We start from the raw sequence: 12,585 nt of genomic DNA on the forward strand, positions 1-12,585 counted from the left end.
CGTTTGCTTTGGTTGTATTTACCCAGAATGCCTTGTGCTGTCTCCGGTCCACTTGGCATGTACATGTGCATTCAAACTGCACCAGAACTGAGACCAAGGTCTTTAGGCAGACCAGCGTTCGCTTCTCTGATCCACATCAGAGTTTGATTACATGTTCACACCTTCAAGCAGATGAGAACACAACACTGCACCGATCCACAAACCTTCCAAAACATCCAAGAGTAAAAATGAAACATCACATGAGCATGAAGCTCAAATCATCATTATAGACAACTTGGTTGGAATAAACTAGTTTTCTTAGAGGAAAACACAAACAAGCTATTCAGTTACATCCATGTTAAAAATTCTGCCACATCAAGCAAACAAAAACCTTCTGCTTCCACTTTGAGCTGCTTTGGAAGCGAACAGAGGCGATGGGAGCTTCAAAACGGCATCATGTAGGTCAGTGAGGCTCCATCGTCATCAGATGGTAGATAAGTAAAGAGGAGACTGGCAGCAGACTATCTCCATGATAGTCTACCTCAGCGTCTCTCTTCAAAGAGCACTTCAAAGTGAAGGTGTGTGTGAAGAGTGCAACCTGGGAGATCTGACTGGGTCTGAAAATGACGCCACTTCTTTATCAGCAGCATTACGCCTCATGTTTAGCAGATCTGAGCTCCAACACACATCCAGGCCAAAGTTTAGCACAAGTTTAAGTTGATTTAATCAGGATAGAGCTGAATAACGGAAATGGAAATCAGATGGAATTAGCACAACATGCTGCAATATTATGACATGTTTGGGTCTGAACACAGTGGATAATCTACAGTTCTGCACAGCCAGGCCAATCCTGTGTTTATCCACCTTCACTACATCCATAAGACGGACAAAACTCAGACTTTACTTTGGCAGAAAGAAAGGAAGTCCCCTAAAGGAAATCAACAACAGAAAGACAAAGTTAGAGAAATCAAACACTGTTCCATTTGAAAACTGTAAGGTTAAATTTCAAACTTTTGATGACTGCAGGAACCAGGAACTGCTTGCTTTTCACAAATCAAAGTATTAGTTTGAAAGACAGATATCCTTAAAATATGAAGGAGAAATCTTCCAGTGGAGTTGTGACCAGAAGATGTTGCATGATGTAGCCTCTGCAGCTTCAAGCCTTTTATGACTAAACAGTTTCCTTTATGAGCTCTGCAGATAATTACAACACTGAGTGTGTTCTGAGTCCAACATCAAACAAACAACTCCTAAATATGAAAAGCAAATAAAACAATCAAGTCTGTGAAGTAAAATGGTAAATGTTTGAACTTAGTAGAAGCAGTGTGTGTGCAGAAGGACGCTCTCTGCTGCACACACAGCTTTATAAAGGAGTATCTGCAGCTTCGCCACCACATGTCCAATTACCTGAACAAGTCACAACATTCAAGTCTGAATACTCACTGCCTTAGCAAACACTCCCATGAGTTCAGGGAATTGGTGTGTGAGCAGAGCCAACATGGCGGTGAAGGAGCAGAGGCCCGCCGTGAAGAGGATGAAGAAGGGCAGCTCCTTCTTGGGGTAGACCGACACCTCGTGAAACACTGCTTCCACACGACACACACACACACACGACGACACAATGTTAGCACAACATGGGAAAGGTGAAATATCTGCCAGTGGAACTTTTTCATCAATAGTAAGGAATTATTGACTTAAAACAAGCTCCTATTTCTTGCTGAAAGTTTCTTGCATGTTAGGTTCGTTTTATTTCAAGTGTACTAACATAGACTAGAACCAAGACCAAAAACACTTGGTAGGATTTTGTCTTTTTGCACTGCAGATGAAATCTACTTAGTCAGGGTGTGTGTGTGTGGTTGTTTGTAACACCTTGTGGGGTCTATTTTCCTGACACATACTACATTGTATGTAGTCCCCACAAGGGGAAACGTTGTTTTTGAGTTAGGGGTCAGATTTAGGACTAAGGTGTGAATTGAGTTTTGGTTAGGGTTAGGTATGTAATGGTTAGGGATAGGGTTAGGATAAGGGTAAGGTTTAGGCTGTAGAAATGAATGGAAGTCAAAGGAAAGACCCCACAAAGATAACTACGCAAACATGCTTGTGTGTCTCTTACTGGGTAGTAGCTCTCTGTCGGCCGTCTCTGTGCAGATGGGGTAGGGGTAGAAGAGGTGACCCTTCTCTAGAGGATATGGAATCATTCTGAATGCTAGAAAACCCAAAAACAAGGAGAGTTTGTGTTAAACTGCTGGATCAGCTGCTTCTCATTTCAAAAGGCTGGCTTTTTGTAGGCGTGTGTGTGTGTGTGTGTGTGTGTGTGTGTGTGTACGTACTGCCCTCCCATGTACAGTGCAGCAGGTTGAGTGCTCCCTCCACCCGTTTCCAATGCTGCAGGTGGAAGAAGGCGTAGGCGATGGCTTCGCTGTCCCCTCTCTTCAGGATGTGTTCTGGAGGAAGAATTAAACTCTTCATCTCCAGCAGATACTGATGAAGAGGAGGGAGATCAGAGATAAAACCCATGAATTTACTGAACAGTGAATGTATCATTTCCTTCCCCCCCTTCTCAGTCGTGCTCAGCCAGGCTCCAACTCACTTTGGGGACGTGAGGGTTGAACTCCACCGCTCTGTGGATGGCTTCTACTGCATTCATCTCTGCTGTGCTCAGGCCCCGCCTGGACGCTGCCTCTGGAGAGAACCTACACACACACACACACACACACACGCACACACACACCAGCTACCTCATCAGAACAGATTCTGTTTGTTTATTTTGATGATGTTTAGTTCTAGAGGCTGTTCTATTTTAGATTTGTCTTGAAGTTGGAGCAGTGTTGATGCAAAGTGATACTCACTTGTCCGATACTGCCCTGGCTTTGAGCAAGGCAGCTGTGTAGCATATTGTTGCAGATTTGGGTAAGCTAATATCTGCCGGGGAGACAAAAAGCAGAAAAGCAAGAGCTGGCGTTAATATGAGGTTGAAGTGACGGGCGGTGGCGGTTGTGGTCGCCCAGTGAGGTGGTGAAGGGAAAAATGCTCAGAGGAGATTTCACTCATGTGGAGAAATGTTAACATTATTATTTTAGTCCTCATGCATAAATTAATGCAGAGAAATTTTGTAGAAAAACTCAACACATTTATGCTTTCTGAAATTCTACTGGAGGAATCCAGCTCGATGGAAGAAAGCTCAGACTGAAGACAGAAGAGATGAGAATCAATTTGCATAAGAAGCCAGTGGTCAGGTTGCTCCAAACCTACTGCAGACAGTCGCTCCAAGCACTTTAAATGATAGATAAGATTAAATACTATGAGAAAAAGTGGAGTCATAAGTGTTTTTCAGAGTGAACTTAGGCTATTAAATTCAATAAAAGATGCATTTATTCTAAGGCTTTTAACACATATTTATCAAAGGTACAAATAACTGTGTCACACACAATCTCAAAAGTAACTCCATATTACTTGTATTAAGATTAAGGTTGTATTAAGATTACATAAAACTTTTCCCATATAGCATCTATCAAGACATAAAGTCACCAAGTTATGCACAATAAATGATTAAAAAGCTGAATATAAACCATATCTTATTTGTATTTAAAAGACTCCACAGAAGCTTGGCTTTAGGAACCATGAGCAGGTCAGGGACCAGTCAGGGATTCCCTCTGATGTAGGCTGGGGTCCATCCAGGAAGAGGCACATCAAAGCTCTAGAGAGTAAAACACTTTACAGTTTCCATTTTAGCTCAGGCTCTCTACAGCTCCATCCTGAGGACGACATGGTGCAGTCAGGACATTTCATTCTGACCTGAATGGATTCTTTTTTATAGTTACTAAAAAACTATAAAAACATTTGATAGTTTTTTAGTAATTTACCAAACAAAACAGATTGTAGAGTTCAGCTGAAAGGAGAGCTGAGGAGCAGCTGTTGTCCTTAACCAGGTCTAGAGGAGCAGGAAGTGTGTTGAGTGGACATGAAGTATGTTGTGGACAGGAAATGATTTGCGTGTACAGGAAGTGTGTCACAGATCTGTGAACTCACCATCATACTTGGCCAGAACCGCCTGGACGTCGGCGTAGTTCTGGAGCTCCAGTAGTGACTCCAGCAGGTTCTCATGGATGTTGAACATACTGAGGAGAGGGAACTCCTTCATTAACTGGAAAACACACAACTGTTGTTACATGTTATATCAGGCAGGGGGCAGCACAGTCAACAGGCAAAAACATTGATGTTTCAACAGCAACGTAATTCTATCAAACAGAAACTCAGAAAATTATAAGTGATATTTTTTATAAAAGCAAATTTACTGCTTACATCTCTCATCATCTTGACTGCTTCTCGTGTTCGGCCCAGCTTTCTGGAGCACATGGCCAGCCGCCTCTTTATATATACCAACACGTTGATGTCTCTTCCTGGGAAACAAACACCAGAAACCAAATCATCACAAACTCAAGACACTCAGCAAACAAATAACTGAGAATGTTCTAGAAAAGAAATTTCTAACCTTTTCATTTTTTCCTATTTTTGTGTCATTATAACCACACATACACAAACATTTTGTGAGAGACCAACACAAAGTAAGCAAATGTAAAAAAAAAAAAAAAAGAGTTTTTGAAAACTTTTACAAATAAAAATCTGAAAAGTGTGGCATAAATTTAGATTCAGCCCTGTTTATCCTGAAATCCCTAAGGAAAACTAAGTGCCTTCAGAAATCACCTGACTAATAAACAGAGTCCATCTGTGTGGGATTTCATCTGACTCTAGAAAGAATATGAAAGAAATAGAAATGATTAAAGGTCCTGATCATTTTGGAAGTAAGCACAAGAGTTTACTTTTTGAGGACAAAGCATTTTTAAAAGGGAGATTTTCTTTTATCAAACAAACAAGATTCTTACCTTATGCTTAGCTTAACGACAAACATCTTTTGTAAAATCAATGTTCTGTTGAACCACAGAAGTTTGGTACATTTGTGAAACAGAATATTAGTGAATGAAGACCTTTGGATAAAGATTTGTTGGGTTTTTTTCCATTCACATCAGTTATATATTTTTGGGTTAATAAATATGGGTAAACTGAAAAAATAAAAACAGAAAAAGTGGAACCTGTGAAAAAACACAATGTACACCACAGCACCCTGCATTATGCACTACTTTATGTTGATCAATCTCATAATATCCCGCTAACACACATGGTAACGTTAGAAACTGCGGTGTGAAGAGCTGACTCAGCGGCTGCTACTCACTGTGCTGGGCTTCGTACTGTGTCCCGTGGTGCTGCAGCTGCTGGCTGCGGCGGTAGCAGCCCTCTCCAGCTTTAAGCGCCTGTTTAAATAACCGCTCAGCCTCCATTATGGTGGTGGCTTCTTCCTCTGCCAGGAGGATGTATGCTGTAGCACAGCTACGGGAAGACAGAAGAGACAAAAAGCCACCAGAGGACTAAAAACCAACACGGCCTCACATCAGCTCTCATGTTTGCCAAGTCAACACACGGAGTCTGAATAAGGAATTTAATATTCTTCTGAACACTATGGAAAAATTAAAAATTAAGTTATGTCTCAGTGGTCCAATTCCATCACCTGAATGGGGAGACGAAAAACACTCCAGGCTGGACATGATAAACAAATGGCTGATTAAAAGCTGCTCTGCCAGCTCAGTGACCTTCATCGATAACCTCTGGATCTATTGGCAGCGTTTTCACCTTTTTGGAAGAGGCGGATGCAATCTTTTTTTATTTTTTTCTCCCCTTCAGGGGGTCTTTTTGTGGGCTCTAGTGTCCTTTATATAAAAGAAGGCTGACAGAAAAGGGGGAAGACATGCGGCAAGTGTCGCTGGGTCCAGGAATCGAACCCACGACGGCCGAGTCGAGGACTCAAGGCCTCCAAACGTGGGTCGCGCTATCCCCTACGCCACCACAGCACGCTTGGCTTAATAAACATGGGATAAAGCTACTCACTGCAAACCTTTTTCATTTTATCAACAAGGACAATAATGTGATCATTGCTTCAGAAGAACAGGCTCAAGGAGTTCTGACTAGGATGGAACCCTCCACGTATCAGGAGCAAACTATTCCAAAACAAGCTGATACAACATCGACTGGAGACGGAGCGACTAGTTCCCTTCCTGCTTCCCCTCCCTCTCTGCTTCTCCACTCATTCACAGGATTCACAAGATACACATGAAGAAATGTCTTCTGGACCGGAGTTTCTCAAATCTACAGATGGAATGAATTAACAGGTTCTACTTGGCACATCTCTCCTTAGCGCTCACGTAGCAGACCTCACTTCATTTAAGCCACCTGACTCTAATGTCCCAGAGGATCCATCACTCTGCGTTTCTGAGGTCTGAGGCCGGGGTCCAGACTTTATCTTTACACCCTTCTTACTCCAGAATGTGTCTGGCCTCCTGGCACTGTCCGGATCACTACAAGAAAATTTACAAGAAACAGAAATATAAAATACAGCGGACCTAATTCAAACCACAGACTGAAGAACTTTTGGCCTCCAAGTCACTTAAACTAGCTCTTTTAAATACAAGATCTATCTGTGCTAAAGCTCTATTAATTAATGATTTCATCACTGAGCAAAATATCGATGTTATGTTTCTGACAGAAACATGGTTGAGTGATAATAATGATAAAATAGTGATAAAAATCAATGTCTCCTAACTACAATTTCTTCAGTGAGAATAGAAAACACAAAAAAGGAGGAGGCGTGGCTTCAATATTTAAGAATACCATAAATTGTAGTAAAATCTCTTTGGGTCTCTTCACCTCTTTTGAGTTTCTGGGAATTGAGGTTAAAGGCCACAAACGAACTTTGACAGTAACTCTATACAAAACTCCAACTTTTGTGGAAAATTTCTTTACTGACTTGAATGAGCTTCTATCTCTCATATGTATTGATTATGATTGTTTAATAATTGTCGGTGATTTCAACATTCATGTTGACAACCCCCAAGACAGAGGGGCAAAAAAGCTCGCTAATATTTTAGAGACTTTTGGTCTAACACAACATGTCAAACAAGCAACACACACTCAAGGACACACACTGGACCTGGTTATCAGTAAGGGTGTGAATATTTCCAATGTCTCTGTAACTGATGTCGCCCTGTCGCATCACTTCCTGTTATCTTTGAAAGTTCTTTATCTTTTAACCCACTTATACAAACAGCAACCATCACAAAACGTTCTCTCACTGAAAACACAGCAGAAACTTTTAATCAAATCTACTCTTCTTCCTCACCCTTAAGCTGTAATGATGTAGATAAGTTGGTAAATGATTTTCAGTCTAAAGTCTCAGATATTATTGATTCCATTGCCCCTATTAATGGTGAAGGTTGTGTCTGGTAGGAAGAAATCTCCATGGAGAAATGCACAAACAGTTAGATCTGCAAGACAACTCTGCCGTAGAGCAGAATGAAAATGCTGTAAAACTCAACTTCACGTTCATTGTGACATCTATAAAGAAAGACTACGTAACTATCATTTAACACTAAAACATGCAAGAGAGGCTTTCTTTGCAGATGTCATAAACAAAAACATTAATAATGCTCGAGCTTTATTTGCAACAGTTGACAGAATCACAAACCCTCCTGTGACGTTACCGCCTGAATTCCAATGTATTGCCGCCTGCAACCAGTTTTCCAGCTTCTTTTCAGAGAAAATTCAAAAAATCAGAGGATTAATCTGTACATCCACTATAAAGTCAGTACCAATGCTGTGCCCAAACAAAACAAATACAGGAAAAATGACCCAATTCCAACTACTTAATTATAAAATCCTACAGGAAATTATAAGTCAACTAAGCTCCAGTTCCTGCTGTCTGGATGTTTTACCCACACATTTCTTTAAGAAAGTCCTGCCTGTTATTGCTACTGATCTGATCCAACCACAGTGCTGGTTCTGGTTCTGTAGGACCGTATTCACAGGTCTGTCCAACAAATCAATCCTCCAGCTGCAGCTGATCCAGAATGCTGCTGCTGGTTATGTGCTCTATCTTTCTAAAACCAGGAAGTCAGAGCACACCACCCCAGTTCTACAGTCCCTCCACTGTAGCTCAGAGAATAAACTTTAAAATACTGCTAGTTTATAAATCACTGAACGGCTCAGCACCACAATACTTTAAAGATCTGCTGTTGTTGTATCAACCTTCCAGACCTCTCAGGTTCTGGTTCTGCTCTGCATCCCCAGAACCAGAACCAAACATGGAGAAGCAACATTCAGCTTCTATGCACCACAAATCTGGAGCAAACTCCCAGAAAACTGTAAAACAGCTGAAACACTGACTTCCTTTAAATCTCGACTGAAAAACCACCTGGTTAGAGTCATATTTGAAACGTAATATATATATAGGGTAGGGATATACAGTGAACCCTTGCTATATCGCGGTTCACCATTCACGGTCTCGCTTCTTCACGGATTTGCATCGTGCATTGTGTTCTGCATTCTGATTGGCTAAACAGTCTCTCTGCTTCTTCTCTACCTGTGTGTCAACAACGTTGCGGGTAATATGTACACGTACGTAAAACAGCTTGCCAATTTCAAGAATCTTTTTGCCAGAAGAAAAAGGAGCGACAACAACTACAGATAACTATCTTCTTCTCTCGAAAAAACACACCTGCACCACAGGCTTTAGAAGAAAAAACCGCTACAGAGCGGAGTCAGGCTGCAGCGGCTCAGTCAGAAGAGCAGTGAAATACACGGGAGTCACTATTTATCCTACTGTACTTTGTATTTTTTTTCATAATCATTTTTCATTTTCTCCCGTTCTAATCCAATGACTCGGTCGCGGTGGGGCGGCGCTGATCTCCGCAATTTGAAGCCTTCAGTTCGTATTGATGATTAAAATTATTATTTTACAGTACAGTAGTTATTTGTAAAAAAAACAAAAAATGTTTATACAGTACTTTTATTTGTTAAACAAATGCTTGGGCTTGTAAAAAGGTTTTGTTCTTTGGTTTCAATGTATTATGGAGTATTTTATTATATAATAATTGTAAAAAAAAAAAAAAAAGAAAAAGATTACCACTTCACGGATTTCACCTATCACGGGTTCTTTATAGAACGTAAGCCCCGCGAAAAACGAGGGATCACTGTACCCCTACCCTATATAAGTAGGGATTTATCGTACATCCCTACCGATAAAATACTTATGTCAGTCTGATTTCATGTTGAAAGCGATATGTATGTAAAATACAAAGCGCAGTGTTCCCAGTGCATTTTTTATAATAATAGTTATAAGAATTTTCCTACACACAACTGTACACTGTGGATTGTTGTCAGTGCAGAACTCACTCTTCTAGCTCCAGTGCTTCGTGTGCTGCAGAGATGCGAGCCTGCGGGTTTCTTTCTCTCCACGCCTTCTGCATGACTGCAGGAACATACACACATACACACACAGCCCCTTATTTATTAGGCATAAGGCACATATCATATGTAATTTTTATGGATTTTCTTACTGGCATCAGCTGGTCGCAAGTGGTCTGAGTCACATGTGAAGAAGGTCTGATGATCTTGTGCTGACAGATTCATGTCGTAGTAAGTCAGCGGCTCTCGACCCGTTACCCATGTATAACTGGACAGAGGAAACATGGCACAACAGGAGAAACCAGGTGTTATTGGCTGAAGCTTCAGGATTAAAATCACGCTATGGCAAAAACAAAAGCAGCAGCTGAGTTAAGAGGAATCAGGAGGAACGACAACAGCTAACAGGGACAAAAACTGATGAAAACTGATTAGACATGGGAGAAAAACAGATGAGAGAATTAGAAAAGGTGAGAGCAGCAGCAGCAGAACAACACAGACGAGTCTTTTCTCATACTCACCGATTATATTCAGCTCCACGAAATAAATTTAGAGGATTTCTCCACACTTTACATTCTGCACAGCCAGAGAAAGAACAACACAGACCAGGAGAGTCAAATCAGAGTAGTTCAGTCTGCTCTTCACATCTACCCTGTAATATTTTGTTAGCTTAAAAACCCAAGTGTCTTCACTTCTTCCCACCAAAAGGACAAATATTACACTATTAGGCAGCACAGTCATATTAACATCACTCTGATTGGCTGTTCAGTTTAGCATAAAAGATCTAATAATAGAACAGAGTTCTTCTTTCCCAGATGTACAGTGCCTTGCAAAAGTTCACAAACCAGCTGCAGTCACATTCCAACCACCAACCAGTTAGGGTACGGTGACGTCTCTACCAGTTATGGCCCAAACCTGGACACTGGAACAATGTTTAGACCGCTTTTCTAGTCAAAACAACCTGTCAATTTTATACTAGAGAGACATTTACCCATTTATACAACTACATACATATACATCTATACACTGCTGTACAAATCAGAAGGAAACTTGGCTTTAGATCTCATTTCAGTCACCAGGAAGACCTCCCTCTCTCCATAGAGTCACCCATTCTTTAAAAACTTTCTCCAGACTGGATGGGGAGTGTCTGTGAGTAGAATTTTTCAAGCCCTGCTAAAGATGCTTCAATTGGACTTTGACTAGGCCATTCTAACATAAATATGCATTTTGTTACAGATCCGGGGGAGTGTTTAGGGTGACCGTCCTGCTTGACAGTAAATTTCCACCACTAAAAGCCACAATTAGTTTAAAATGAATCTGAAAAAATGTATCTTTTTTTGAAAGAGCAAACATAAGAAAAATGGTTTGTAAACCCTACATTAAGAAAAGATCATTAAATGATCTGTCATTAAATGATCATTAAATGATCTTGTTCAAGTCCAGTGTGTTTTTATTGCTTTAGTTTAAATCAAATAAATTAAATAAACATGGTATTTGAACAGTTGGACTTTCTAAAGTCTTTGGTGTGTATTATGATTTACAGCCGAGGAACTCAAAACAAGTTAGTCAAAGTTAGATTAATAAATGCAATTTCTGTTCTGATCTTTCAGTCTCTATTAAAACATAACCCAAAATAATTGTCAAAATTAAAATGTGACTAAAGATTACTAATAAATGCTTTGATAAAGCTAAAGTTATAACTGGTAACTTTACCAAGGAGTTGAGATTCTGAGTCCCTCAAAAATACTCGGAGCAACGTTAGCTAAAAAAGACTCCTGTATTTTGAAATGCTCTGAATTTGAAGCACCAATGTGCCAAGAGGAAGACATTGAAGAAGTAAAGCATGATGGGATTGTGTGACCACTATCTTTAGTCAACACTTCTCTGTGTAGCGTTTATACTCTGACGAGAAGCGCAGCCACTTCTTACCAGACACACTTTGCCGATTGGAGTCAGCGTCTCCGTTGCTTGTGTTAGAGCTGCTGGGAGAACTGCTATCCACTCCACCCAGCAGGGGGCGCAGGTGGCTCACAGACACTTGCTCTATGAAGGAGGTCCCATATTTCCTGAAATACCACCACTCAAAGATCTGAGAAAGGAAGCACAGATGATAGAACGCTTTAATGAACTCAGAATTAAACAGTCATTTCCATCAAATTGAAAAATGTGCAAAATCATAAAATTTGACTTAAAATATAAAACTAGCATGAGAGAAACTGAAAGCAGTACAAGTAGTTTCATAGCACTTACCAAGCAAACAGGAATAAAATGAAGGAGTTAGCTGATAAAACACCTCATGAGCTAAACAACTTAACAAAGATGAGCAAGTCTTTTCTTTACACAACGTTGTTGTTGCAAACTAAGAAGCTTCATTAACACGGCCTGACACATGACCCCAAGTGGCATGCTTGGGTTCATGCACTGTCTGTCTGTCTGTCATTTATATATATATATATACAGTGATGTCCGTAACGCATCTGACCACTTTTTTCAGTAATGAGTAATCTAACGCGTTGCTATTTCAAATCCAGTAGTCAGACTACAGTTACTTATCAAAATCACTTTGCTTTACTGTGCGTTACTATTTTCTTTTGTAATTTAATTTAATTTCCTCTACGCATCTTGGGGAGTGACCCCCGTTTCTACACGACAGTGTCAGCAGCGACAGAAATGTACACAACGGAGGAAAGATGTGCATTTTGTTGCTGAAAAGGAACTATTTTGAGATTCGGTCGCCAATTCCGTTTATTATAAGCGGCTTTGGGCTTGTTTTGTTCTTTCGAAAGTCGCTTGCAAATTTAATGAGTCGCGGGATGCGCTTTTTGGGCTTGGAAATAAGCAGACATAAACCCCAGAATCTGTCTGACATCCAGTTAGTTTTAGTCCATCATTTCCCTGATGATCCGTTCCGCTGTGTCTTAGTTAATGTCAAGTCAACATATTACCTGTGAATGACGTCGAGCTTCACGTTGAGCTCCAGAAAACTGCAAACATCGAGACTAATATGAACAGCGCAATAAATGTGAAAACAGCCACGAATGAACGTGTCCGTAAAGTTGTGCAACTAAATGCAATTATAATCAGTAATATTAAGATAAGTGTCACAAATCTGTGCAGCGGGATATCTGAGTTGTGGAGCGGCAGGAGGAGCACTGTGACTGACAGCAAACGGGGGGGAGGGTATAAAATCTTATTTATAGTTTTCCAGACAACACTGGAACACACAAAAGCATGCACAAATTACTAACGTCTTTTTGTACTGCTGTAACCATTACACATTCTCCCCTTCAGGTTAACCTTATAAGTGGATATATAATA

General features: G+C 40.5%; 1 protein-coding gene across 5 annotated transcripts in view; it reads right to left on the reverse strand.

The window, feature by feature from the left end:
* LOC114142854 (suppressor of tumorigenicity 7 protein homolog) overlaps positions 1–12,585 on the reverse strand; it is a 60,094-nt gene that overhangs the window by 1,139 nt on the left and 46,370 nt on the right. For 2 of the 5 annotated variants that reach the window (XM_028014368.1, XM_028014364.1), the window contains 12 exons: positions 11,197–11,356; positions 9,789–9,843; positions 9,423–9,538; positions 9,259–9,334; positions 5,210–5,364; positions 4,282–4,379; positions 4,009–4,138; positions 2,829–2,901; positions 2,570–2,672; positions 2,310–2,460; positions 2,093–2,185; positions 1,423–1,565 (listed from right to left, as the gene is read on the reverse strand). In XM_028014368.1, the coding sequence (XP_027870169.1) occupies positions 1,423–1,565; positions 2,093–2,185; positions 2,310–2,460; positions 2,570–2,672; positions 2,829–2,901; positions 4,009–4,138; positions 4,282–4,379; positions 5,210–5,364; positions 9,259–9,334; positions 9,423–9,538; positions 9,789–9,843; positions 11,197–11,356 (1,353 nt within the window). The remainder of the gene's footprint in view (positions 1–1,422; positions 1,566–2,092; positions 2,186–2,309; positions 2,461–2,569; positions 2,673–2,828; positions 2,902–4,008; positions 4,139–4,281; positions 4,380–5,209; positions 5,365–9,258; positions 9,335–9,422; positions 9,539–9,788; positions 9,844–11,196; positions 11,357–12,585) is intronic. The other 3 variants (XM_028014365.1, XM_028014367.1, XM_028014366.1) reach the window with 3 other exon arrangements.

The sequence above is a fragment of the Xiphophorus couchianus genome, chromosome 4, assembly GCF_001444195.1.
Source record: "Xiphophorus couchianus chromosome 4, X_couchianus-1.0, whole genome shotgun sequence".
Taxonomy (NCBI): Eukaryota; Metazoa; Chordata; class Actinopteri; order Cyprinodontiformes; family Poeciliidae; genus Xiphophorus; species Xiphophorus couchianus.